Raw genomic sequence first — 21,417 nt, forward strand, 5'->3', positions numbered from 1 at the left:
CAGAGCCCAATGCATCTGCCCTTATTCCTTTGAACTACTACATACACCGTGCCACAAATGTATAAGGAAGTAACCAGGACCCGGCTGGTCTCAATTATGTCTATGAAACCCAAGAGCCCATCTTCACTCCTTGAGGCATAAAGCTTGTATGTCAGCCACTGGTGACGGAAATACGCTTTGCCACACGCAGAGAGAGCTGCAACAACAGCAGCAACGAGCTTCAGAACCGGCAGTAGCAACGGCAGCACAGACAGCAGCCGGTTGTCGTCTCTCTGCACCTCGAGTAAAGTTGATTGTCCAGGAAAGAAATACGACCCAGAGCATAGAGCAATGTTTATTCTATGGTAAAAGCCTACTTTTGGCGTGGCTTTAAGGCAGTGTTGCCTCAGTGGGGGCCCCCGACGGATCAGGCTATAGACCTGTTGCTGCAGCTGCCGCTGCCATTTCTGCTGTTGCTCCTGCTACTGCCGCGATAGTTTCTCTAGCTTTAGTACTGAATACCCGTTTCTTTCTGCTAAGTCTCTTCTGCAATCTTCGGGGAGGGGCTTTTTGTAGAACCCACGGGGCGACAGGTGAGGCTGCTGCTTCTGTTGCTGCTCTTGTGTCTGCCTATTGGGGTTTAGGGTCTAGAATTTCCGCACTATCACCGTTTTCTGCCCTTCTCGGCACCTCTTTCACCCACCTTCTCTTTTCTGGGGCCCTCGAGGCCCCCAGTTGTCTGCGACTCTGGGATTAAGCATGTGAGCAGAGGCTGCCGCCGCTCCCAGTAGAGTGTATCAGCACAGCAGACAGACAGAAATCCAGCCTTGATAGTATATGACAACGTGATGGGGAACTACTGGCCGTCATAGTAGTAGCAACAGCGGCAGCAACCGCGCAAGCGCCTCAGGAGCCGGCGTATCAACATCAGCAACCATCGCCGAAACAACAGCTGCTCCCTCTGAGTGAAGCAGAGCAGTTTTGCCTCCGTCTTGCAGGGCATTATACGGCGTGTAGGGGCCTTCTTCATGTGACGCTGCTCTCGTTTTCGGAGTAGCGTTGCCCAGAACGTTTTGGCTTGATGATCTCAGGCTTCCTTTTGTATTTTCTACAAAGATGGGAGCTCTGAGGGGTTAACTGCATGTTTCATTGTTCAAAATTCTGAACCTGCTTGCGCTTACAGGATGGAGTGTTTCCGGGACGCCGCCCGGGTGGTAAAGAATCGTGAGAAGCTGATGCAATGGCTCAGCAACCACCAGACCTCTGTCCAGGTAAGTTGGCAAAGGACAGAGCCTAGAGCACACGGTGTCTGCATTTGTGTATGTCGTGACATGCGGTTTTTCAATTTAGGTCTGAAATTCGGGGTTGCTGTGTGCCTTTGCCCTTTTGCCTTCTAGTAGCTGCCATCGGTAATCCTCGCTGTATGGCGCTTTCTCTGTGTGTTCCTTCATGAGTTCTGCGTAGATCATTTCTCTCCCGGTTTTCTCTATGTCTGACGCTACGTGTAAGTGACTTTGCGCGTTTGTCTTTTCTTGTCGCAGGCGTGGACGGGGATGTTCTTCGTGGTATTCCTCGTGTACCACTTATTTTCTGATGGGGATTTCTCCTTCCTTATGACCGTCTCCTCCCTCATCTCCACTTTCTCCTTCCTGATGGTCCTGTATAAGATCGAGCAGACGAAAAGCTGCTCAGGCGTTTCTCTAAAGATGTTCGAATGCTATGCCGTTCTTATCTTCTCTAGGCTATGCTCCATCATCCCCTATGAAGGGTAAAGGCCGCTTCCCTGTATCTCCCTGTATCGGCATGTACACCTCAATCATTTTTTTGATATGTTAGCTTTACGTGTAAATATATATATATTAGATATGTATATCTTCTTCTTTCTCTTACTTACGCAGGCACAGACGCACTTTCTCTCTGTCTATCTGCCAATCGATTTCGACATCGGAGTGCCTGTTGATTCTGTGATCCCTTCCTGTCCCGTTCCGTGCGTTATGTGCGACGTATTTGTCTGTTTTCCTGCCATATGTACCTCTCAGGTATCTCCCTTATGACCGGTCAGGAGATTGGCTCTACCAGACTTTGGAGGCGCTCTCTCTTCTACTAGCTGGATTGGTGGTATACCAGTGTCGTCGTCGCTTCCTCGCTTCCTACCAAGCGACTGGTGACACCTTCCCCCACATGGTGCTTCTTGCTGGAGCCTTCATCCTCGCGCTTATCTTCCACCCTTCGCTAAACGCCTTTATGCCCGCAGATGTGAGAATAGCATTCATAGACACACATACGGATGGTCATAGACTTTGATCAAAAGCGCAGAGGGGAAAATGCTCGGGCTTCTGGTATTTGGGATCCCTCCAGGAGGCAGGCACTCTTTCGTCGTCTTTCTGATGTAGCGAATAATCGTCGCTTCCTTCTGCCGTGTGGAACTTCTTTGTCTCTTCGCCTTCTTTGCCCACTCGTCATGCTGGCCTTCTTGCTCAGCTCTTGCTGCTTGCTCTGGCGCATCCTGTATCACTGAGCGTTTCCTATGGATTTCCCCTCGCCGTGTACTTCTTACGACCTTTCTCTCCGCGAGAGTGTCTGTGCCTTTCCTCCAAGCAAAACAATCGCCCTCCCTTCCTGATCTCGAAGTTCGTCGTGTGTCTCACTGCCTCAGGTTGCCTGGACGTTTGCGCTGTACCTTGAGGCCATTGCCGTCCTCCCTCAGCTCTTCATGTTTCAGAAGCAGGCAAGGAATCCTCGGTGGTTTTGCTCTGCCCTTTCTTCGCGTTGTCGATACATCTCTGTCCATCTTCTTAGCCCTCCCTCTCCAGCTCGTAAAACCAGCCTAATCCTGCTCCCGTTCCTCCTTGTCTCATCGTGCTACTTTCAAGGCATTTATTATTTCTCAGTCCTCTCTTCAGTCGTCCAGTTTTACACATTGTCAGCAGCGGTGACAAACCCCACTTGCTGCCTAGCCACTCCGCTACAGCAAAGCGGAGGTACAAGGCCACCCCATCAAACACTTATTTCTGCCTTATCTTGGGGTTCATGCAGTAGGATCTCGGTTTTGTTTTGGATGTGCAGGGTAAGGTTGAGGCCTTTACTTCGCACTTCCTCGCCGGCCAGGCCCTCTCGCAGGTATGTTCATCCCAGTTGTGGCAGCAGCAACGGTAGCAGTTGCAGCGTCTCCAACCACCACAGTAGTCTCAGCGCGTATGTCTGTGTCTGTGCTTCAGGCCGTCTCCTTTATCTTTTGGGTTTCTTCCTACTCGGAGCTTAACGGCCCCCAGAATTCTGTACGAAAGCTTTTTGCCCTAGACTCGTTAGCTTTCCCAAGCTCAAGCATGCACGAATGAAGATATTCTGTTTTGGAGGTTTCATCTTCTGCCACAAATTGTATCTTTTGGGGCTCTCTATTGCGCGTTCCTTTTTGCATACTACTGGCTTTCCCCTTCCCCCCTGTGTCGTCCTGTTATCGTTGATTCTGTTCTCTCACCAGTCCCTTCGCCGTTTCCACCTTATTCCACGAGTCTCTCTTGGTGCTCGAGATCATCTCAGTCTGTCCGTTTCTCCTCGACTTTCTCTGTCCTCTGCAGATTCGATCGTATGTCGGCTTATGGGTAATAGGCATGCAGGTGGTGCAGCTCATCGTTATGGGAGACTTCATCTACCACTATATCCGCTGGTGGGCCCCGCATGCTGCCCTGTCGCGCTCCCCAGACCAAGAAATGGAGTGTCGCTAGGATGCTTGCCTACACTGGGATGCCGCCGAGCAGTAACGATAGCTGCAGCTGCAGCACCTGCGGTTTTGGTGCGTTTTTGTATGCTGCAGTGTAAGTCGCGGCCTTCCTGTGCAATTCCTGTTGAGCGAGAATGTATAAAGGCGCCAAACAGCACGGCAGTTGAGGATCTTGTAATCTTCAAACGGGATGCAGACCCTTAGGGTGTGGATACACCGGAATCGCGCATCTTCTGCCGCGGTTGAAGTCCCCCCTCTGCATGACTCATGCAAGCAGGGGTGCTGATGGGCTGAACAGCTAGTTGAATCCCTGGCATGGTATCTACCTAGCCAGCTGACTAGCTACCTGGCTGGCGAAAACTTACTGGGGCCTAGTCGGTCCCGTCTCCGCCTCTCGGCCATGACACGCCCTTACCGGGAGCGTGACAAGCGCAGTAACGCGGTATGGACTTGAAGGATGTATAGGACACCTGAACGCACACGCTATCCGGCTAGCTACATACCTAACTATTGGGGTGATCGGTTAGCTGGGATGATTGATTCGGGCGCTACTTAGGCGAGTATCGAGCCATTACTACAGTCGCTTGCCTGCAAATCAGTTCGCGTCCCCTGCTACGAGCTACCGCTACTGTAAGTATGCCTCCCAGCAGGCCAAGGGGGTTACTGCATTCGCAGGCTAGCCTGTTACCTGCGTGGTTGGGCTGCCAAACTATTTCTGTAGCTTGCCAGATAACCGGCAAGCTCAAGTGCTTAACTGGGCTAGCTAACTGGCGTGGCTTACTAGCTACTAGCAGCTGCTTGGCTAGATCGGGGGCTGGCTAGGAAGGGTTACGTGGGATAGTGGCTGGATTCTGTGCGGCTACTGGGGCTAGCTAGGTGGCTGCTTAGTGAGGTGGCATCGCTATATTGGCAAAATCTGAGCGAGTGCTCTAGTACTCCGTTGTATGGGGCGTCCGAAGGCTGGTGAGTAGGCGAGTGGCAGCGACGCTACCTGCTACTTCCTTGATGTACTCTGTTTGAAGGCCAGCCCTCTGGCATTCGACATGTTTAGTGGCTTTCTTTTAAAATTTAGTGTAAACTAGGCTTCGAGCATTCTTTTCTACCTAGAGCTTAAAGCGTGGGTGTGCGTGATACTGGCGACCCTCGTCTAGACTTGTGCACGAGATTTTCTGTACATATTAAATGAAAGCCCTGCCTCTCTAGGCGCCTTTAAGGAGCTTCCACGGACATACCACCACCTTCGGTACTCCTGAAAATACTACCTGAGAAGACCGGGTAGTCCCCCATTACTATTATAAAGTTGCGCAAAGCTTGTTGCGGTCTGCCGAGGGCAGGCTTCGGTTTGCTCTAACTAGTCATGCGTAGATGAGCATCCAGTGTGTTCTTTAAGCTTACTTTTAAGCTACCAGCATAAAATCAACCTGTTCAGGGTTTCCCACTGCAATAAGGCCGAAAAAGTGTCTTCTATCAGTGATAGAGTGATTCCCTCTTAATCCTTGGCAGGTGCTGATTGCCTACTGCAACCAACGAGCATTATAGAGTTAAACTTAATCAGGGCCCTACTACCCAATAGATACCATCTGCCAAACTTCGGATTAGGCCTCTTCCTGCTGTTCCTAGCCCCAATACATCGGCTGCTCAGAGTCTTCATCTGTCATCCCGTCTGTGTGTCCTGAGAAACGGCACGCTGCCAGACAGGGACGCAACTGGAGAAGATTGGACATTGCGACAATATGGAAGACAGGAAGTTCCAAATTTAACCTCCAGTTTGTTCTGTACCTCCCAAACTGTTGTGTGCATTCCCTGCCACACAACTCACATTTAAAAGATGGAAGTCAGTGCCCACCATTGCTTTCTCAGCGCTTTTGCTATATGAAATGCTCCCTACTGCTCAGGGTTCCCGAAGCAGGCACTTACAGCGTGTACTAATTTAGTGGACTCAATAGGACTGAAAAAAATTCTCGCTAATCACGGTAGCTCAAGAGGCTGACGCAGGAACTGCACCACTCAAGGAGTAACAACAGATTTTGCTGACAATTGGTGCTGCAGTTCCCCGTAACATAGTATAGGCAGACAAACATTTCTCCGAGCCATTTACCAACAGCCAGTCTACGTAATGATCACAGATTCTCGTATAGTGAATCTAAAATCGCATTCCTGCGTGAAATTATCTATCCCAGCTAACAAATTTTCTTTTTATGGCAGCAGTAGTGCTTTCAAAAAGATTTGTGTGGATCAAAGCCACTGAGAGGCACATCACATCTTGAACCTGCATGATGAGGTACGTTCAACCGCAGGAATGACTCTCAAAGGCCTACTGAACTTTGACTGAATGTTGAAACCAACGTTCCCTGTAATATCATATGTTACTTACTAGTACTTGCTTGTGAAGAAGCGGTCTGACAATCGGCATAAAAGCCGTACCACTAGGCTGCAGGAATTGTTCCGGTGGACGATAAATACCCAGTGTTGAATTTACGGGCATGACGGCCGAGTCATGAAATGAGAGCAAAACTAGCTATTTCTAGAGTCCATGCTCTTTCAGTTTGCGTGGTTTGTGTCCCACGAAGGTCGCAATAAGGGATATTCCCATACAGAACACATCTTGACGATATTATCAATTAGTCCATGGATGGGGTCGTGCACTTAGCCCTCATGCTGAGGCACCCAATGGGGTCTGGATGGAATAGAGCACCCATAAACTTCAGGGTGGCAACATTGCGGATGTGGAGCGATTGCCATTGTTGCTCTACAAGCTTTGGATCATGTCTCTTTCAAGCATACCACTAATCTAAGTCTGAATGCGATCCTCAACAAGTCTAATCGACGAGTCTTTCGGGAGGTGCGTGACTTGCCATTAGCAGGAAGGTGATATCCAGCATTACATGCCATTGCAATCCTTTTGAAATAGGAACAGATAAGCAAATTCCTTTCGATCTCCCACAGGAGTACCAATTACTTTGCTCCTCCCTGGGGTCAGATTAGCAGGAGAGCAAGCAGATGACTTTCTCAAGACCCTATCAGTTATCGGCAGCTGGACATGTGCTGGCAGTCGATAGAGTGGGGAGGGGTTGCAAGCCAGCATGTATTCAACCGTAGCATCGAAGACCCCCCAAAGACTTGCTCTCGCCTTACAGCTGTAGTCATGCCAGGCGTCCACACATTCTGGTGAGCCCTACTGAATGTCTTGCCCGAAGGCTCTTCTCGCACCACAATTCTCATCTGAAAAAGCTTTCCTTTAGATCTTAGAACTCAGATCAGTGCTTGTAATGGGTTCTCTACGGCTTCCCGACAAGCTCCTAACTTTAATTCATGTTCGCTTGCCGATGGTTGGCTCCGGCCAAGCTAGACTAGGACAGCTACTACTATGGTAATTATATCAAATAAGATATGGAGCATACGAAAAATACTTAAACGCTTGTGTAGTTCATAGTTCCTTTCATACTGTGAGAGTGACTATTGTTAGCCCTTGCACAGAACTTTTCTGTACCATTGCTTCAATTTCTCCAAGAATGCATCTACCTGTACTCATGTTGTTTAGCACTAAGGCTGAATTCTGTGATGTGGATGCATGCAGAGGACAGTTGGCTACTAAATCTTATGCATGTAGGGGGGTTTTGGGTCTGAGGGTTCTTAGGTGGAAGACACCAAGGGAACATTACACTAAACCTTGGACCTGCACAGCAATGGGGCAGCCAGGTGAGATGACTAAGAGCGCCAGGGCAGTCACAGACTGCACCTCAGTGACTGTTCAGATATATACACAAATGCATACACGTACTGACCTTGAAGCAGCTTTTGCTACACTTGAACACTTTTTACTAAACTATCTCATTTAATAAGGAGTTACCAACAACTGGGTATTTTCTTTGGCTTCTTTTTACTCTAGAGCAGAGTTGGGTTACTGCGGTAAGAATCGATGTCTTGTGCCTGTGCGCTAGGTGCAATGTTTAGCTCAAAGTGAAGACTCCGAGTGCTTAGAGGGTGCAGAACGCACCCTAGCTATTGCCCTTCCATGATGCCAAAGCCTTGAGAAGCGAGTGTAGAGAAGGGAGGAGCTGCTCTATAAGAATGCCGAATAAATAACTGTGAAGTCTTTGTTGAGGCTATAGCAAGGTGCCACACTAGAGCGACCGTAGATGTAGCGTTTCACACACACAACGTGCACACACACACACTGACAAACAAACACACGCACACCACCATAGGCTTCCTAAGATGGGGCGCAAACCTTGCCCTCTCATAGAATTGAACCTTAGCACACTGAATCATGCCATCCATTTGGCCCAGTTCATCTTAACTCCTGAGGAAGCGCCAAGTTTTGTAGCGTTGGTATGCAGCACGAAATCTTCCTTGAACGCTCTAAGACCTGCATAGGGCGATAGTTGAATCCAGGGTCAATGCAGACTTAGGCGAAAGCTCTTGTTTTCGACAACGCTCCCTTTCCCTTGTTTACTCCCCTCAGACCTCTGGACATAGGGGGAGAGGGACACCTAGGGTACGTACAACTGTACCTTGATAGTGTACAGAGCAATCACAGGTTGTGGAACACTGGTTCTGGAACATACGCACAACATGACGTCTTTTAGAATTGGGCTCACAGTACTCTGCAATAAATAAGAGATACGAACACCCAAAGCAACTTGTCAATTGTGCAGTACTTGTTAGTAGAGTAGAGCTCATGTAATCAAACGCGCCTCAGTGCAGTTTTACCCGCTATATTCAAAGAAGCCCTGACTAACGTTTATGCCGAGATAAGCTTAGCAGCACGCTGTGGGAGAAGTGAGAAAGCTGGAACAGGCAAATTCACCCGAAGGTCTGTGAATAAAGGAATCTAATCTTTTGCTTTGCAAAAATCACAACGTAGAAAACTAACTGCTTTCTCAGTGGTTGCTATCAGGCTAACCTCAAGTGTCCCGACAAATGGTCTCAAACTGGGCAGGGGCTCAGCGGTCAGAGAGGGGCCGGTGGGGCTTCCGCAAGTTGTGGATCCGCTGAGTCTTCAGAAACAAATGTGAGTAAATCTTGAGTCTTTACTTTGGAAAGAAGCTCCAACTTGGGATTGAGAACAAGTGAATGCTGAGGATGTCTCAACCTGGTCCTTTTAGAATCTAAGGTAAACAACGGGAAAACGACAGAGGAAAGTCGCACTCGTAGACTGGCAGCTTCTCAACAACGCAGCAGCTTCTCTTGTAAGAGAATGGATCATCTGCTGTGAAACTGCGAGCGGATGCAACCGTCTAAACAACTTTAAGAAAAGGACTACGCCCGGCGTACCGTGCATTAAAGGATAGGCAAGCCCTTCATGCATGCTGCGGTGCACTGAAGGGGGCTACAAAGTATAGAACGGCAGCCGAGGACCCACCATGGGTAACTCCTCTCCTGACTCTTGTTCACATTAGCCGCGAATAGTTGCTAGCTTTGCTTGATACTGTTTGTGAAACGAATCTGTTGTCCGAGGAAAGTGGGCAGAAATGCAATTTACCTGTTCACTCCTCAGTGCAATCTCTATGCCTCAGGTCGGCTGACGAGCGACAGAACGCAATCTTTGGCAAGGCTATAGCAGTCATCTCTAGTTCACATCAAAATTGGGTTCAGCATTATGGCCTTGACTTCCATGCTGGAGCCGTGTATTGTGACTTGGATCCTTGGCATGCCGTGGGGATCCAGTGGAAGGTGGGCATGCTGCCACAGCTGCGCTCTGATTATGTTATTTTGCCAAGGTGCTCTAAGAAAAAGCAACTCCTGGTCTCGACAGCCTTCAATTCACCTCTGGTGAGTGGAGGAGAATCGGTACCTCAACAAGGTGAGGCAGAGCCTTCATGTGGGTGGCTTATCAGCTCAGCAACTCAGTGGGAGAAGAGGGTTCAGAGCATGCATTCCGCCCGCCCTAGTGAAATACCCTGACACTGTTGTTCGTTGAACAAGGGCTTAGTCGGATGTTCTGATAAGAAGCAGCTGCACAGACACAGAGGTTATGTGCATATGCTCAATATTGAAGGGCTCCCAGCAGGCCGGTCGCTTGCTCTTTGTCCAGCGCACCGGTTTGAACTAATCCCCCGGTCAATCCCAATATGCGTTCCGTGGTGTCGCAAGCCTATACAATATCAAAAGGAAATTATACGGCAGGCAGGAAGCTTGCAGAAGAAAGCAAAAGGCTGGAATTGACAAAAACCTTTTTTGCATAATCTGCTGTTGGTGCCGAAAAGCCACGAACGGCTGGAAATGTTCAACTTCAAACCACCAAAAAGGATCAGCGTGAAGCGAAAGTTTCCGATACGCCATACTGCCGAATGACGTTACAAACCACACAGAACAATAGTACACTCGATATTTGACTTCACACACGCAATAGTACAGATGCCCATTTACCATTTTAACAGGCACCGAACGGCTGTCCACACCAGCACTTGCAAACTTTAGTATTGCTGCATGCCGATTAGACTTGTAAATGACCCAGTTGGACTGCACCAGCAAGCTAATTGAGATTTTTTGTGAGCCTAGTACGCATAGCTGCGTGCATTTCTACATGGATGATCTCCTCTTCCATGGCCAAAGCGTTAAAGAGCACCTACAACACCAACGGAGTGCGCTTCAGTGTTGTGGGCCAAGCAGTGGCATGTAAAGGCACGAAAGTGTTTGCTTTTCATGCAAGCAGCCATGTTTTAGGAACTCCTTCTCGATGCAGAAACTGCGCCAAACCGGGGAAAAATTGACACTGTCAATGTGCAGTCTTCTCTACTCATTCCGCAGCCACAAGGACGATGAGAGGCTCTACGGGCTTTTGTCTTTATTTTCTAGAGAGGTTTCCTTTCTAAGTATGCTCGAATTGTTGCTTGTTTGCACGACATCCCTAAGATGCCGGAGTCTATCTCCTGGACAGGGAAGGCTGATGCCGCAGAAAGAACGCGTTTGTGGCCACCTTACATTTTTCCTAGTGCTTTCGCTGCCTTTCATGAGGCCCGTTTCGCTGCAAGAATTAATGCTAATTGGCGTGGCGGTGGGCGCCGTTCTCTGCTAATAGGGTGAAAGCTTTCCATGACAACAATTTATTGCTTGCATTTTCATCGCTTCATCGAATCCGGCCGGCGGCTGTCAGTGCGGTAAAATGAGCCCCATGCAGTGAGGCGGGGCGTGAAGAGGTTCCAACACTATTTTTGCATTCCGACTTTGGTCAGTGCCAGTTCGTGCAAAAGGAGCATGGCCATGCTTATCTGGGACATGGTAGGATTTTAACTTGAGTGTGAAATTATTGACGGTCCCTCTGGTGGTCTGGGATGTGTCCAGCGGCAGAGAAGTCTGAACTGCCATTCCCAGGCTCAGCAGCTGACCTGGCGGAAATGTCGCTGCCTTTTGCAAAGCGGCTAGCTTCTGAAATCATTGTGTTAGATCTGACAGTGGAATTTATTGTCCGACTGTTTGAGGACAAAGGTCAGGATGGCATCTGCTTCGCTATTGACAAACTTAGCAAACAAGCCTATTTCATCCCTTGATTCACCTCTGCAAACGGTTTAGGAAATAGCTCAATTATTCTTGACTCTTGTATGGATGGTTCACAGAATTCTCAAAAGCACTGTTTTTGATAAAGGTGCGAACCTTGTTAAAACGTTCGGGTATGCTTACCGGAGTATAACCTGCGAGTTACCTCTAGAAAAATGTACGAACACAGCGCATCAATCACACTCTTGCTTGCCACTCTTTTCTCAGAAAAAGTCAATTAATTGACTTGAGTTTCTTCCGAATGCTAGGTAGGTCTCAAGTACAACGTTGCCCGGTCCCCGATGGCTCCCCTCATCCCTGGAATACACCTAGGATCGTTTCTCTGAGCTTGGCCTCGTCTTGGTGGTTTCGATGCCCTGAATGACGAACGCACTGAGAGAACAAGTATCTAGGGCATGCAAATATTTGTGCAAAGCATAGGAGGCAAGTAGGAAATTATAATGAGCTGTAGTCGGCTGTGTGTTTTGAGCCTGGTCAAAACATTTTGGTGGATCGCCAGGCGTTGAGAGGCGCACCAGAAGGTGACCAGGCGAGGACAATTTTGCGGCAGGCTGGCTGGAACCCTTTGCCATTCTCTCATGAAACTGTGCTTTTACTTGCCTTATCAATCTCCCCACAAGTTCGAGGTTCCACAGAGCCTCCAACATTGGCTTCCTCAAGAAGCTTCTTCAGCCCCCCAAAAAAGCGTATCTTTTCGTGTAGAGGCAGAGAATCTACAGGGAGCCGTAGAAGTGCCGGATGCTAGGACTGTTGAGCTCCGAGGAGACAGTAGAGGGGAGTTTTCAGCCAAAAAAGGTGGAGGATGCCAGACCCAGTCATTGACGAATGAGCAGCTGCGAAGTCCGTGGCCTGGGGGTGAATCTGAGCCTTAAGCTGGCAAACAACACCGGTTGCCATGGACAATATGTATCTCGTTCCTTGATAATTTTCCTTCCCCAGCCGTGTTCTGCCTGAAATTGCTATCTCCATACATAAGTATGGCTTTTTCAGGTATCCCGGTATTACTTTCAAACAATTCTCTGCATCTGGACTTATGCGATGGTGATCCCAAATATTTTAACTCCAAGGTTTTGCTTATGCCTTTTCTTGGGCTTTGAAATGGACTATAATACACTAGCCAACTGCGTCTGCATGCAGGTATTGCTCTATGAAGGGAAGTGGCCTTGCTGAACTGGTGTGTATTATGAATCCTTTAACACATTTTACTTGCTTTCTCTTTCTCGTACAAGAAGACCTTTACACTTCATCACCCCGATGACGGCGAGTCACCGTACTGCTGTGATAAAGTTGGTTTGGTTTCTCGTTCCTTGTGGGCTAATGTTTGTGCCTTTTCCCCTCTCACTTCTCTGTGTATGTGTATGAACGCTTTCCTTTTCTTATTTGCACCGTTCTCTGCATTTCTTTATACTAGGTGAGTGGAGAGAGAGCGGGGATTATCCCGCTGTTTCACAGGCAGCTGGTCTGGATGAAAGCTTTGTAGCACAAAGGCGTGCGTTGCGAATTGGGGGCAAGCTGTAGCATAAATAGTCAATTAAATACTTTCTACTACACTAGTTATCTTCATGTATCGCATTTATTGCAGAGTACTGCGAGTTTTCTAGAAGAAGCTACAATGTTGTGCTCAGGGTTTGGTTGATGCTATGCGCAGCAAGCTGGTCCCTTGGAGTGCTTGAAGAGTGTAGCTACACACGCCCTAGCTGTCCCTCCCCCTTCACGTGTAGAGAGTTTAAGGGACTCGATAAGGGGAAGATGAAGTCGCTAGGGTGTTGTATGCGTATGTGCTGGGCAGCAGGTGAAATTAGCTGTGAATGATTAAAGTGCTCCGTGTCACGACATTTTTGGTCAAGCTAACAGTACTGTGCAATGAACAAAACACACTGGCATTTGAACCAAATAATCGATTTCAAACTAATTTTCAGTTGAATATAGCGTGTGTAGTAGAAAATGTTTGTTGAGTAGAAAATGTTCGAGGTAACCTAGCCTGGTACTTGCCCATGACACTAAAAATGTTCGTGAGCAGAATAAACATTCTTTTGCTTAGTGTGATCTTTGTAATGCTGCTATGTCTTCTTTTAGAATTCCTACATCCCCTCAGCACCGCCGCTCAGATCTGATCCGCACAGGGGACGTGAAAGCGGTTTCTCGTTGCTTTTACACCAAATCAATACAGCAGCTCTAGCATGCCGTACCCCTCATCTCTGCCGAACGTCGGCTATTGACCCAATCTACCGAACATCTGCATCGGGATAGGGTGATGCTTTCAGGGCTTTGCTTTAGCCATTATGACGACGGACGGCGCAGGCCCCACGCTGGCATGCACACGCTGGTTTGCGCTTTGTAGTTCGCGTTTGAGGTGTGGGTTTGGATATAGATGTGTCGAATTCCACTTTTGGGGAGATTTTGTTTTATTGAGAGGCCCTCAGGCGGCTTTCGTCTTTGCTAATCGAACCTGAAAATGGCACCGCGCTTCCTGGTCCTTGTTCGTCATGGTGCGTCTTCCCGTCGTGCTGCAGCTCAGCCGTACTGCTTCCGTTTGTGCTAACTTATGCTTCACATGTAGAGGCTCTGCAAATGCCAGAGGACTTAATGTCTAAGATTGAGGGTTTGGAGTGTAGGCTTTGCGTTCTGGTGATAGCTAGGGTTCTCGGGGACAGCTTTGGTGTGCTGGCGTTGAGGGCGGGTGCCTCCACAACAGGCCAACTGTGTGCACAAATCATTACTTTTCGCCTTTTTACAATGGCTTCTGCATATATTACTGTTTAATTGAACGAGAGGAAGGCTGAACGCAAGCAATTAGTTCTCTACAGTGCTTGAACATCTCCATGCATGGGTCCTGGCAGGCACATACGCAGATCCGCAGTGGAGCGAAATTTAGTTTAAGGCTGAACATTCGACCCTTTTGGCACTTGATATCGGGAGCTAGGACTTACTTGTGGCACTTTAGGACTTGAGTATAGCTGGAATGCCTGTAAGAACTACGAATTGGTTTACGGTTGTGGCGTCCTTCCAGGCGAGTCCTCTTGGAATAAGGAAAACCGCTTCACTGGTTGGACTGACGTCCCCCTGTCAGAGCACGGCCAGGAGGAGGCTCGGTGAGTAGACGGGTTAGTCGAGGACGTTTATAAGCGTTTAGGGTTTATTGTCCCTTTAGGGTCCAGAGAGCACGGAGAATACGCGTGTGGATACAGGGAGGCAGGAAAGCTCATAAAGGAGAAGGGCCTACAGTTTGATATCGCTTACACCAGCGTTCTGAAGAGGTGAGTGTTGAACCATAAATTCTGGTGTCAGGCTATCGGGTGTAGGGTTATTGGGTCACACTTTGGGGTTTGCCCTTATGAATGCAAAATATGGCTTTGCGGGTTTGGAGGGGGATTCCAGTAAGAAGATGTTGAGGCGTTTAGATGAGCACCTATATCCGTTATGTGGGGTGTAGGGTTAGCCTTGCGAACTGGTTCAAGTGACAAGCTTGAGAGACTTGAGGTTTTGGTTTTTTCCGCACAGGGCAGTGGAGACCTGCTGGACAGTGTTGTTAAACGCCGATCAGTGCTACCTACCCATCAAGAACACTTGGAGGTGAGGGGAAACTGGAGGAGATCGTGCGTGTTGCCTTCTTAGCATTCAAGGGATGGATGGGCTTCAAGTCATTGTATTATCTTCTTCACTGTCACTGCGCCTCTGGCTGACTCTGCTTTTCATTGCCCCTCTCCTTTTCCCTCTTTGGTACCATACCTTGACTTTACGCAGGCTGAACGAGAGGCACTACGGCGCTCTCCAGGGTCTTAACAAATCCGAAACTGCCGCCAAGCACGGGGAAGAACAGGTGGGCCAAAATTTTTGCATGGAGTGCATGGAATAGCGTTGTAGGTAAACTTGGGTGTTCATCAAGTATTGCGTCTACACATCCATTCCCGCCACGTCTGTATTTAGAAGCACATGCATGCAACTCTCATGCTCTAGGAACCAAGGTTTTTCAAACCAAACCGCGTCTATACACCGTATGGCGGGGACATGCGTACACTGGTTTCTCTTAATGTGGCGCCATGCTGTCCGCAGGTCAAGATTTGGCGTCGCTCCTATGCAGTGCCACCCCCCCCCCTTGAACCTCATGACAAGAGAAACGCAAAGTTCGAGGAGAAATACAGACATCTTCCTCAAGAGGTCCTACCGGCTACTGAATGTCTCAAAGACACGGTTGAGAGGGGTGCGTGTCTTTGGACATGCAGGGTTCCTTGCTTTTGAGGAGGGACGGTGGGGAGAGATGGTTGTGTTCTGCAACCTTTTACGTCATGCCAAACATTTTGAGAATCGTTTGTTTGAAAAGCAACTGTAGGGGGGGTGGGGCAGATGCACAGGCATGGCGTTAAAGAGCTCATGTTTTTGTCGTGCCTCAGTGTTGCCGTTTTATTTCGACGAAATCGCCCCGGCTCTGCTTGCTGAGCAACGCGTGCTGGTTGTTGGTGAGTGTGATTCTTCTCGACAAAAACAATGTGCCGCTCAAGTTGTCCATACGTAGAGAGAGGTGCTGAGCGGGGAAGCAACATTGATATAGAGCTGGCAGCAAGTCCCTGTATAGGGGTTCGATGCATGAATGTGCTTTACAACGAATTGAATTTGTTGGGCCTGTTTGTGTGCCTTCGGTTGTGGAACGCCGACACCCTGTTGTCACTACAGCTCATGGAAACAGCTTAAGGGGTCTTGTGAAGCACTTGGACGGAATGAGCGAGGAAGAAGTCCTCGAGCTCAATATCCCCACAGCAGTTCCCCTTGTCTACGAGCTCGACGATAACCTCAAACCCATCAAGAAGTATTATTTGCTTGACGAAGAGGAAGTCAAGGTAAGGAGGATGGCATGGACCACGCTCATTAGGTGCACAATGGGTATCTAGACGATTTGGTGGTGAAGGGTCCTCAAGTGGTCCCAGTAGACGCACATAGCTATCACGGAGATAGACTGATTGTTGCAATGGGGAACATCCGGGGGCTATGTGGCTTGTGTGTGTGTGCAGAAACGGATTGCGGCAGTTGCAAATCAGGGCAAGGCAAAGTAAATGCCATGATCACACTGGTTTTGTAGTCAAGTGGGCACTTTTGACAAATACATAACTTGAGACTTGAATTTGTGTGCTCATTTTAGCTCTTTGAGACGCAGCGAACGTGCCGTATAGGCGTTAATGGTCAATTATAGGTCGCTAGGCAGTTCCTTCACGACAGTCCATTTCTTTTTGTTGCCACACCCGAGTGTACAAGGGGCCATGCAAGCACCGCGATCGTAGTTTATTAAGGCTTATAATTCAGGTATACGCTCCAGAGGAGCGTGTCTGGCTCTAGAGAAGTCGTGAGTATGTGTGCTTGCACCAAAGGATACAGAAATAGTTAAAAGCATTCAGGATTTAGGATTATGCAGGAACTGGGGAATTTAACTTTACCTATTCCTATTGACTTAGTGGTAGTGCAGGACAGGCTTATGCGGCTGTCACGGGCACAAAGAAAACAACAAGGGGGGCAGGGGAGCACATAGGCGAGCAGGCTGAGACCTACGGTCGGCTAGGGTTGCTGAGAAGACAATGTTGCACAAAAAGCACTAGCCTCCGTGATGCAGCTTCAGGCCACGCAACTTAACTAGGCCCACAGCGCAGTGTGAAGTTCTAATTGAGCTAATCCACGGGTGTTCAGCAAAATAACGAATACATCGTACGGGGCCTTCCCGTGGCTTCTTACACTACTCAGTGCGCTTGTCGTTGAGTCGCGATGTGTCTCTTGGGTCCATAGGGAGGGTGACGGAAGGCCTTCACCTCACGAGCACCCGGGAGCTACTTCCTCGCCTGCGGCAACAGAAACAGGGACAGCAGTGCCCGGAAAAGCAGGGCAGCGCAGTAGGGGAGGGCTGAAGAAGCTGTTCCAGAAGAGGGGAGATTGACTACGCTGCTGCCTCGTCGCTGTCGGGGTGCGGGACCCTCGTCAGCGGCGTTTTGAGCTTTAAAAGCCTTTGTTCATGCGTGCAGCAGATGCTATCGGCATCCGCTGCTGATGAACTTGTGGCACGGCAGGCTTCGTTACTGTCTAATTGTGCGCTGCCGCGAGGAGGCAAAACAGGGACACATGAAGAACCCACGTCGTATGGAAAAGCTTTTCCGCATCACTGTATAGCCCATTCAACTCAAATAATAACTTGAATAAGGTTCTAGTGATTTGCGCAGCCAATACGACACTAGCACCGACGCGAAGCATCCATTTCCTTAAATACTCAAAAGGAAGGCACGTTGAAGCAGTATTTTTTCGAGGCGCTCACTGGCTCACGGAGAGTTCGGATGTATGCTCTTCATAAAAGACGGACCGCTCAGTAAGGCCTTCTTCTTCTATATAATAAACTCTTCAAGCGCTCGCCTTCATGGGATGTAAGGGAATCACATACTGAGTCTCCTGTCAGTAAAAAGAGAGCTGCGTACAAGGCACGCTGCTATGCAGTGCCACTGTTGCTGGCCATCCCTGGAATTCTGTCAGTGCAGAATCCCAGTGTATGGTAATAAGTAGCTGGAAAGCAAACTGAAAAATCCAGATATATAAACAGCACGTAACGCGCTCTATGTGGATGTATACGTACGTAAGCCTACGTTCAAGGCCAAAGATAGTTCCACATTGTGGGTGCGTACATAAGCGTGTAAGGAGAGGTGCATACCTAGGCCAACGCATACAACACCAGGAAGCGATCGCCCCACATCTCAAAACTTCAGTAGTATAACTAGAACACAGAATAGAGGTAGCTTATTGAGATACTAAATCTCGAAGTAGACAGTCCCTCGCGCCCACCTTCACACTTGTACTTGGAAGAAACTTGTAATCCAATTGCATCTACAGCCAATGGGCGCAATGGGCAACAGCGACATCGGATTAGGTAGTGATACCAACTGTAATGCTCCCTCTGCGGTCTCCTAGGGAGACACATAACTCCAGACGCAACAAGAACTTAATAAAAAGCTGTTGAGCGTATTTTCCAAAAGAATTCCCAACCTCCTGAGCGCGCTCATCAGAGCTGCCGGTATACTTGGAGAAGGACTGTTAAGGTGCGCATAGCTGCACCCTGTGAGTATTCCGAGCACTCATTGGTAGTTGCAAATAGATTCCGGCTCGCATGCACAAAACATTGCGCTTTCTTGTATTGGGTCAACGCTGGGGTGCAATAAATGAGATATACATACAACTAAACCAAATAGGCGATTTTAAACTAATTCTTGGCCCAAGCTAATTGGTGCAGTATAGTGTTGATGTTTAGCTTAGCCGATTACAGGCAAAAATGTAGCCCCGCATCAAGGGCTGTTCAAAACGGGCGCACATGTGTATGCATCCAATTCTTATACCTGCATACGTGGTACTCGCTCTCCCTTGTGCTCTTCAGCTATGCCTTGGTGCACGCGGTTCGTGTGCCTACACCGTAGCAGGCAATGCCCGGCCAAAAATGGCGGACCTTACCCATCCCTCCAAGCACTGCCACGCGGCTTTGCCGTTAATTTGCAGAGAGAAATACACAAAGCGCCAGAAAGGAACCGTTAAACCCCCACCTACGAATGTAAGAAAAGGCAGCTGCACCGCTGCCTGACCAGCACCAACGAAGCACAGGGCCACACCCCTCTGTTCTATAAAAGCAGGGAGAAGAGAGAGCACGCTTGAGCTTCCAGGCACCTCATCGCTTGCTTCTGCCTCTCCTGATGGCGTGGAGACGTCATTTACGAGCCCACCTGCTGATACCCTCGAGAGCATGGAATTGAAGATAAGGGCTAAGAACTCCCCCTGACGCTTTGCGTTCTGAGCCGTTGGTACAGGGGGGAGGTAGCTCCTATCTATTTTCTGAACACACACGCACACACGCTATGAATCGTAAATCACAGGACCTGAAGAAATGGCGGGGAAGAAGCAAGGCCAGCCAAGGCGTGAATACACCAACGGACGCCGGGACATGTACAAACAGAAGCACCAATGGAGGCAAGGAGACACCGGGAAAAAGACGGCAAATAGATGAACACTATCGACCGATACGGAGAGAGGCTCCTAAAAGGGCAGACGGAACACTTTGTTGGTCGAAGGTCTCACCACGATAATAAGCACAGAAGGATATTCTACGGAAGCGATCCTCACGCACAGACTTGTATGGAGGCATGGAGACTCAATGAGGGCCAGGGAGACGCCTAAGGGCACGCAGAACGAGGATAAATAACTTACCGTTAAAAGATCCGAGAACTCCTCCTCAGTCAATCCGCTGCACTTTTCGACGGCGGAAATCTCTGCAGCGCCGTCCAGGATTTGAGGAAACAAAAGAGCCATACGATGTTGTTGACTGGACAGCCAGACGGGGTCTGCACGCATATTCACATATGCTCCTGACACTCACTAATCTCTAAATCCTCCTAAAACCCACTCGAACATTTCTGAAAGCTTGGTCTTTCCCAGAAGGATCAAATCCGACTCAATCTGGTATCACGAAGAGACGTCACTACGTCTTTTATTTGAGTCGTGCTCCCACAAACGCTGATTTTACACCCCAACATCTACACCATGACATCTAATGTACCTGCAAGTCCTTCTTTGTTCCCTTCGCTGGCCATAAGAAAGAGTTGCCTTGCATAAAGAGAAAGAGGAGGGGGAGAAACAGTACAGCAGTCCCCGAAAGCAAAGACGCCATCCGTCCCCAGGACTCTAAATGAAGGATCGACAAGCAGGCGCTTCTGAGTATCGAGCTGAACTTGCGACTGCCGCTCCTGCTGCTCTGGGAGCAAGTATTGCTGTGATAGTGCCTCAGTGAGAGCTCCAGCTATCTTTGAAGGTTGCACACCTGCGGCCCAGAGGACAAGTCCACAGGGGACGCTTGTCTCTCCAGATCCTGAGGTGACCTTGTCTTTTGCTGCCGTTTCCAGACTCCGAATGACGACACTATTGGCCGCTACGGAGACCACCAAGGAGTTAAAGAGCACTTCCACTTTGTTTTTCTGCAGTGCCAGCAGCGCTCCGTTGCTGATCTGTGGTTTGTAGCTCTTGAGGAGCCGATCTCCCGAATCAACCACCAGTATAGAGAAGAAGCGCCGCAGTTCCGGATACCATCTAGCTGCCTCTCCCTCTAGAAAGTCCCCTAGTTCTGCCGCTGCCTCTACTCCTGCGGGGCCCCCGCCAACGATTACGAACTGTAGCAGCTGTCTCCTTATTTCATCTGTCGCTGTGGGTGCTGCAGCTCGTTCCATCACCTGCTGCAATCTTTCCCTTATGCGCTGAGCGTCATCGACATTCCTCAAAAACAGTGCATGCTGCTCCACCCCCGGTATTCCAAACGTCTTTACCTCCCCCCCTATACCGATCACTAGGAAATCAAAGGGCTCCTCCCAACTACCTTCTGAAGGCGAATGCGCCAAGCATCGCGCAGTCTTCTTTTCGTAGTCAACAGATACCAGCGTTCCCTGTCTATACACACCACGGGCATTCGGATCTCCTCCCGCAACCAGCAGAGTGCGCAGTGGGACAGAGCACGTAGAAGGGTGCAGGACACCCCCTATGCAGGAGGGCAGAAGAGGAGTAAAGGAAAAAAGGGGGCTTGAGGACACCCACACCACCTCATATTGAGTGAAATCTAAATTAGAAACGAACGCGACAGAAGCGAAACCACCACCACAGACAACCACGCGGCGCCTGCGCTGTTGAAGCGCCGCTGGCAGAAAGGGATGCTCAGCAGTCTTTTGCAAACGCAACAAGCGTAAGTACACCAGCACGGAAGACAGAACACGTTTCAAGCTGTAATACTTCGCTACAAACAGTCCGGGGAGAGACGGAGGTCTCTCCAGTGCCGTACGAAGATCTTTCAGAGGAACAATGGTATCCATCTCCTCTTTGTCGACACTTTTGAAAGATGATTAGGGCCTAGGCAAGGGCAGTATAACGTTAGCTACACTGAGAATTCACCAGGAAGCATATTTAATTAAGGAAATTAAGGCTGTGTGGGAGGTGAAAAGCAGAAAGCTGAGATATAGTGCCGGAGTCATGGGCTTTGCCTTCGACTGGTCCTGCATCGAAGTGGGGAAGGAGAGGGAAGTGAGTTTGTTTGGAACGAAGAAAGAAAATAGTAACATACACCTAACTTTTGAAAGGTTTTATTGAAGCTGCTGTCATATTTTCACTCAAAGGTTCAAGAATTTCATGGCAACCTACCTCTCAGCAGTGTACTTCATTCCTTTCAACAC

At 48.9% G+C, this 21,417-nt stretch overlaps 3 protein-coding genes across 3 annotated transcripts; 2 read left to right on the top strand and 1 right to left on the bottom strand.

Annotated features, from left to right (window-relative positions):
• The first annotated feature begins 1,163 nt into the window (after window positions 1-1,163).
• Window positions 1,164-3,842, top strand: LOC34619591 (ER lumen protein-retaining receptor). Its single transcript, XM_026337935.1, has 8 exons — window positions 1,164-1,250; window positions 1,521-1,747; window positions 2,019-2,235; window positions 2,636-2,707; window positions 3,046-3,099; window positions 3,198-3,257; window positions 3,558-3,646; window positions 3,794-3,842. The coding sequence occupies exons 1-8, from the start codon at window positions 1,164-1,166 to the stop codon at window positions 3,840-3,842; spliced, it is 855 nt and encodes a 284-aa protein (XP_026193720.1).
• A 9,813-nt stretch (window positions 3,843-13,655) lies between these two features.
• Window positions 13,656-16,248, top strand: LOC34619589 (2,3-bisphosphoglycerate-dependent phosphoglycerate mutase). Its single transcript, XM_026337934.1, has 9 exons — window positions 13,656-13,689; window positions 14,211-14,292; window positions 14,389-14,457; window positions 14,702-14,773; window positions 14,945-15,020; window positions 15,254-15,401; window positions 15,592-15,657; window positions 15,872-16,035; window positions 16,207-16,248. The coding sequence occupies exons 1-9, from the start codon at window positions 13,656-13,658 to the stop codon at window positions 16,246-16,248; spliced, it is 753 nt and encodes a 250-aa protein (XP_026193719.1).
• Window positions 16,249-18,622: 2,374 nt separating this feature from the next.
• On the bottom strand, window positions 18,623-21,060 carry LOC34619588 (external alternative NAD(P)H-ubiquinone oxidoreductase B4, mitochondrial). Its single transcript, XM_026337941.1, has 5 exons — window positions 19,764-21,060; window positions 19,584-19,620; window positions 19,415-19,529; window positions 18,944-19,042; window positions 18,623-18,895 (listed from the first exon to the last, which is right to left on the bottom strand). The coding sequence occupies exons 1-5, from the start codon at window positions 21,058-21,060 to the stop codon at window positions 18,623-18,625; spliced, it is 1,821 nt and encodes a 606-aa protein (XP_026193726.1).
• Between the last annotated feature and the right edge of the window lie 357 nt (window positions 21,061-21,417).

This window comes from Cyclospora cayetanensis, unplaced genomic scaffold (genome assembly GCF_002999335.1).
Source record: "Cyclospora cayetanensis isolate NF1_C8 unplaced genomic scaffold, CcayRef3 CcayRef3_contig_213, whole genome shotgun sequence".
Taxonomy (NCBI): domain Eukaryota; phylum Apicomplexa; class Conoidasida; order Eucoccidiorida; family Eimeriidae; genus Cyclospora; species Cyclospora cayetanensis.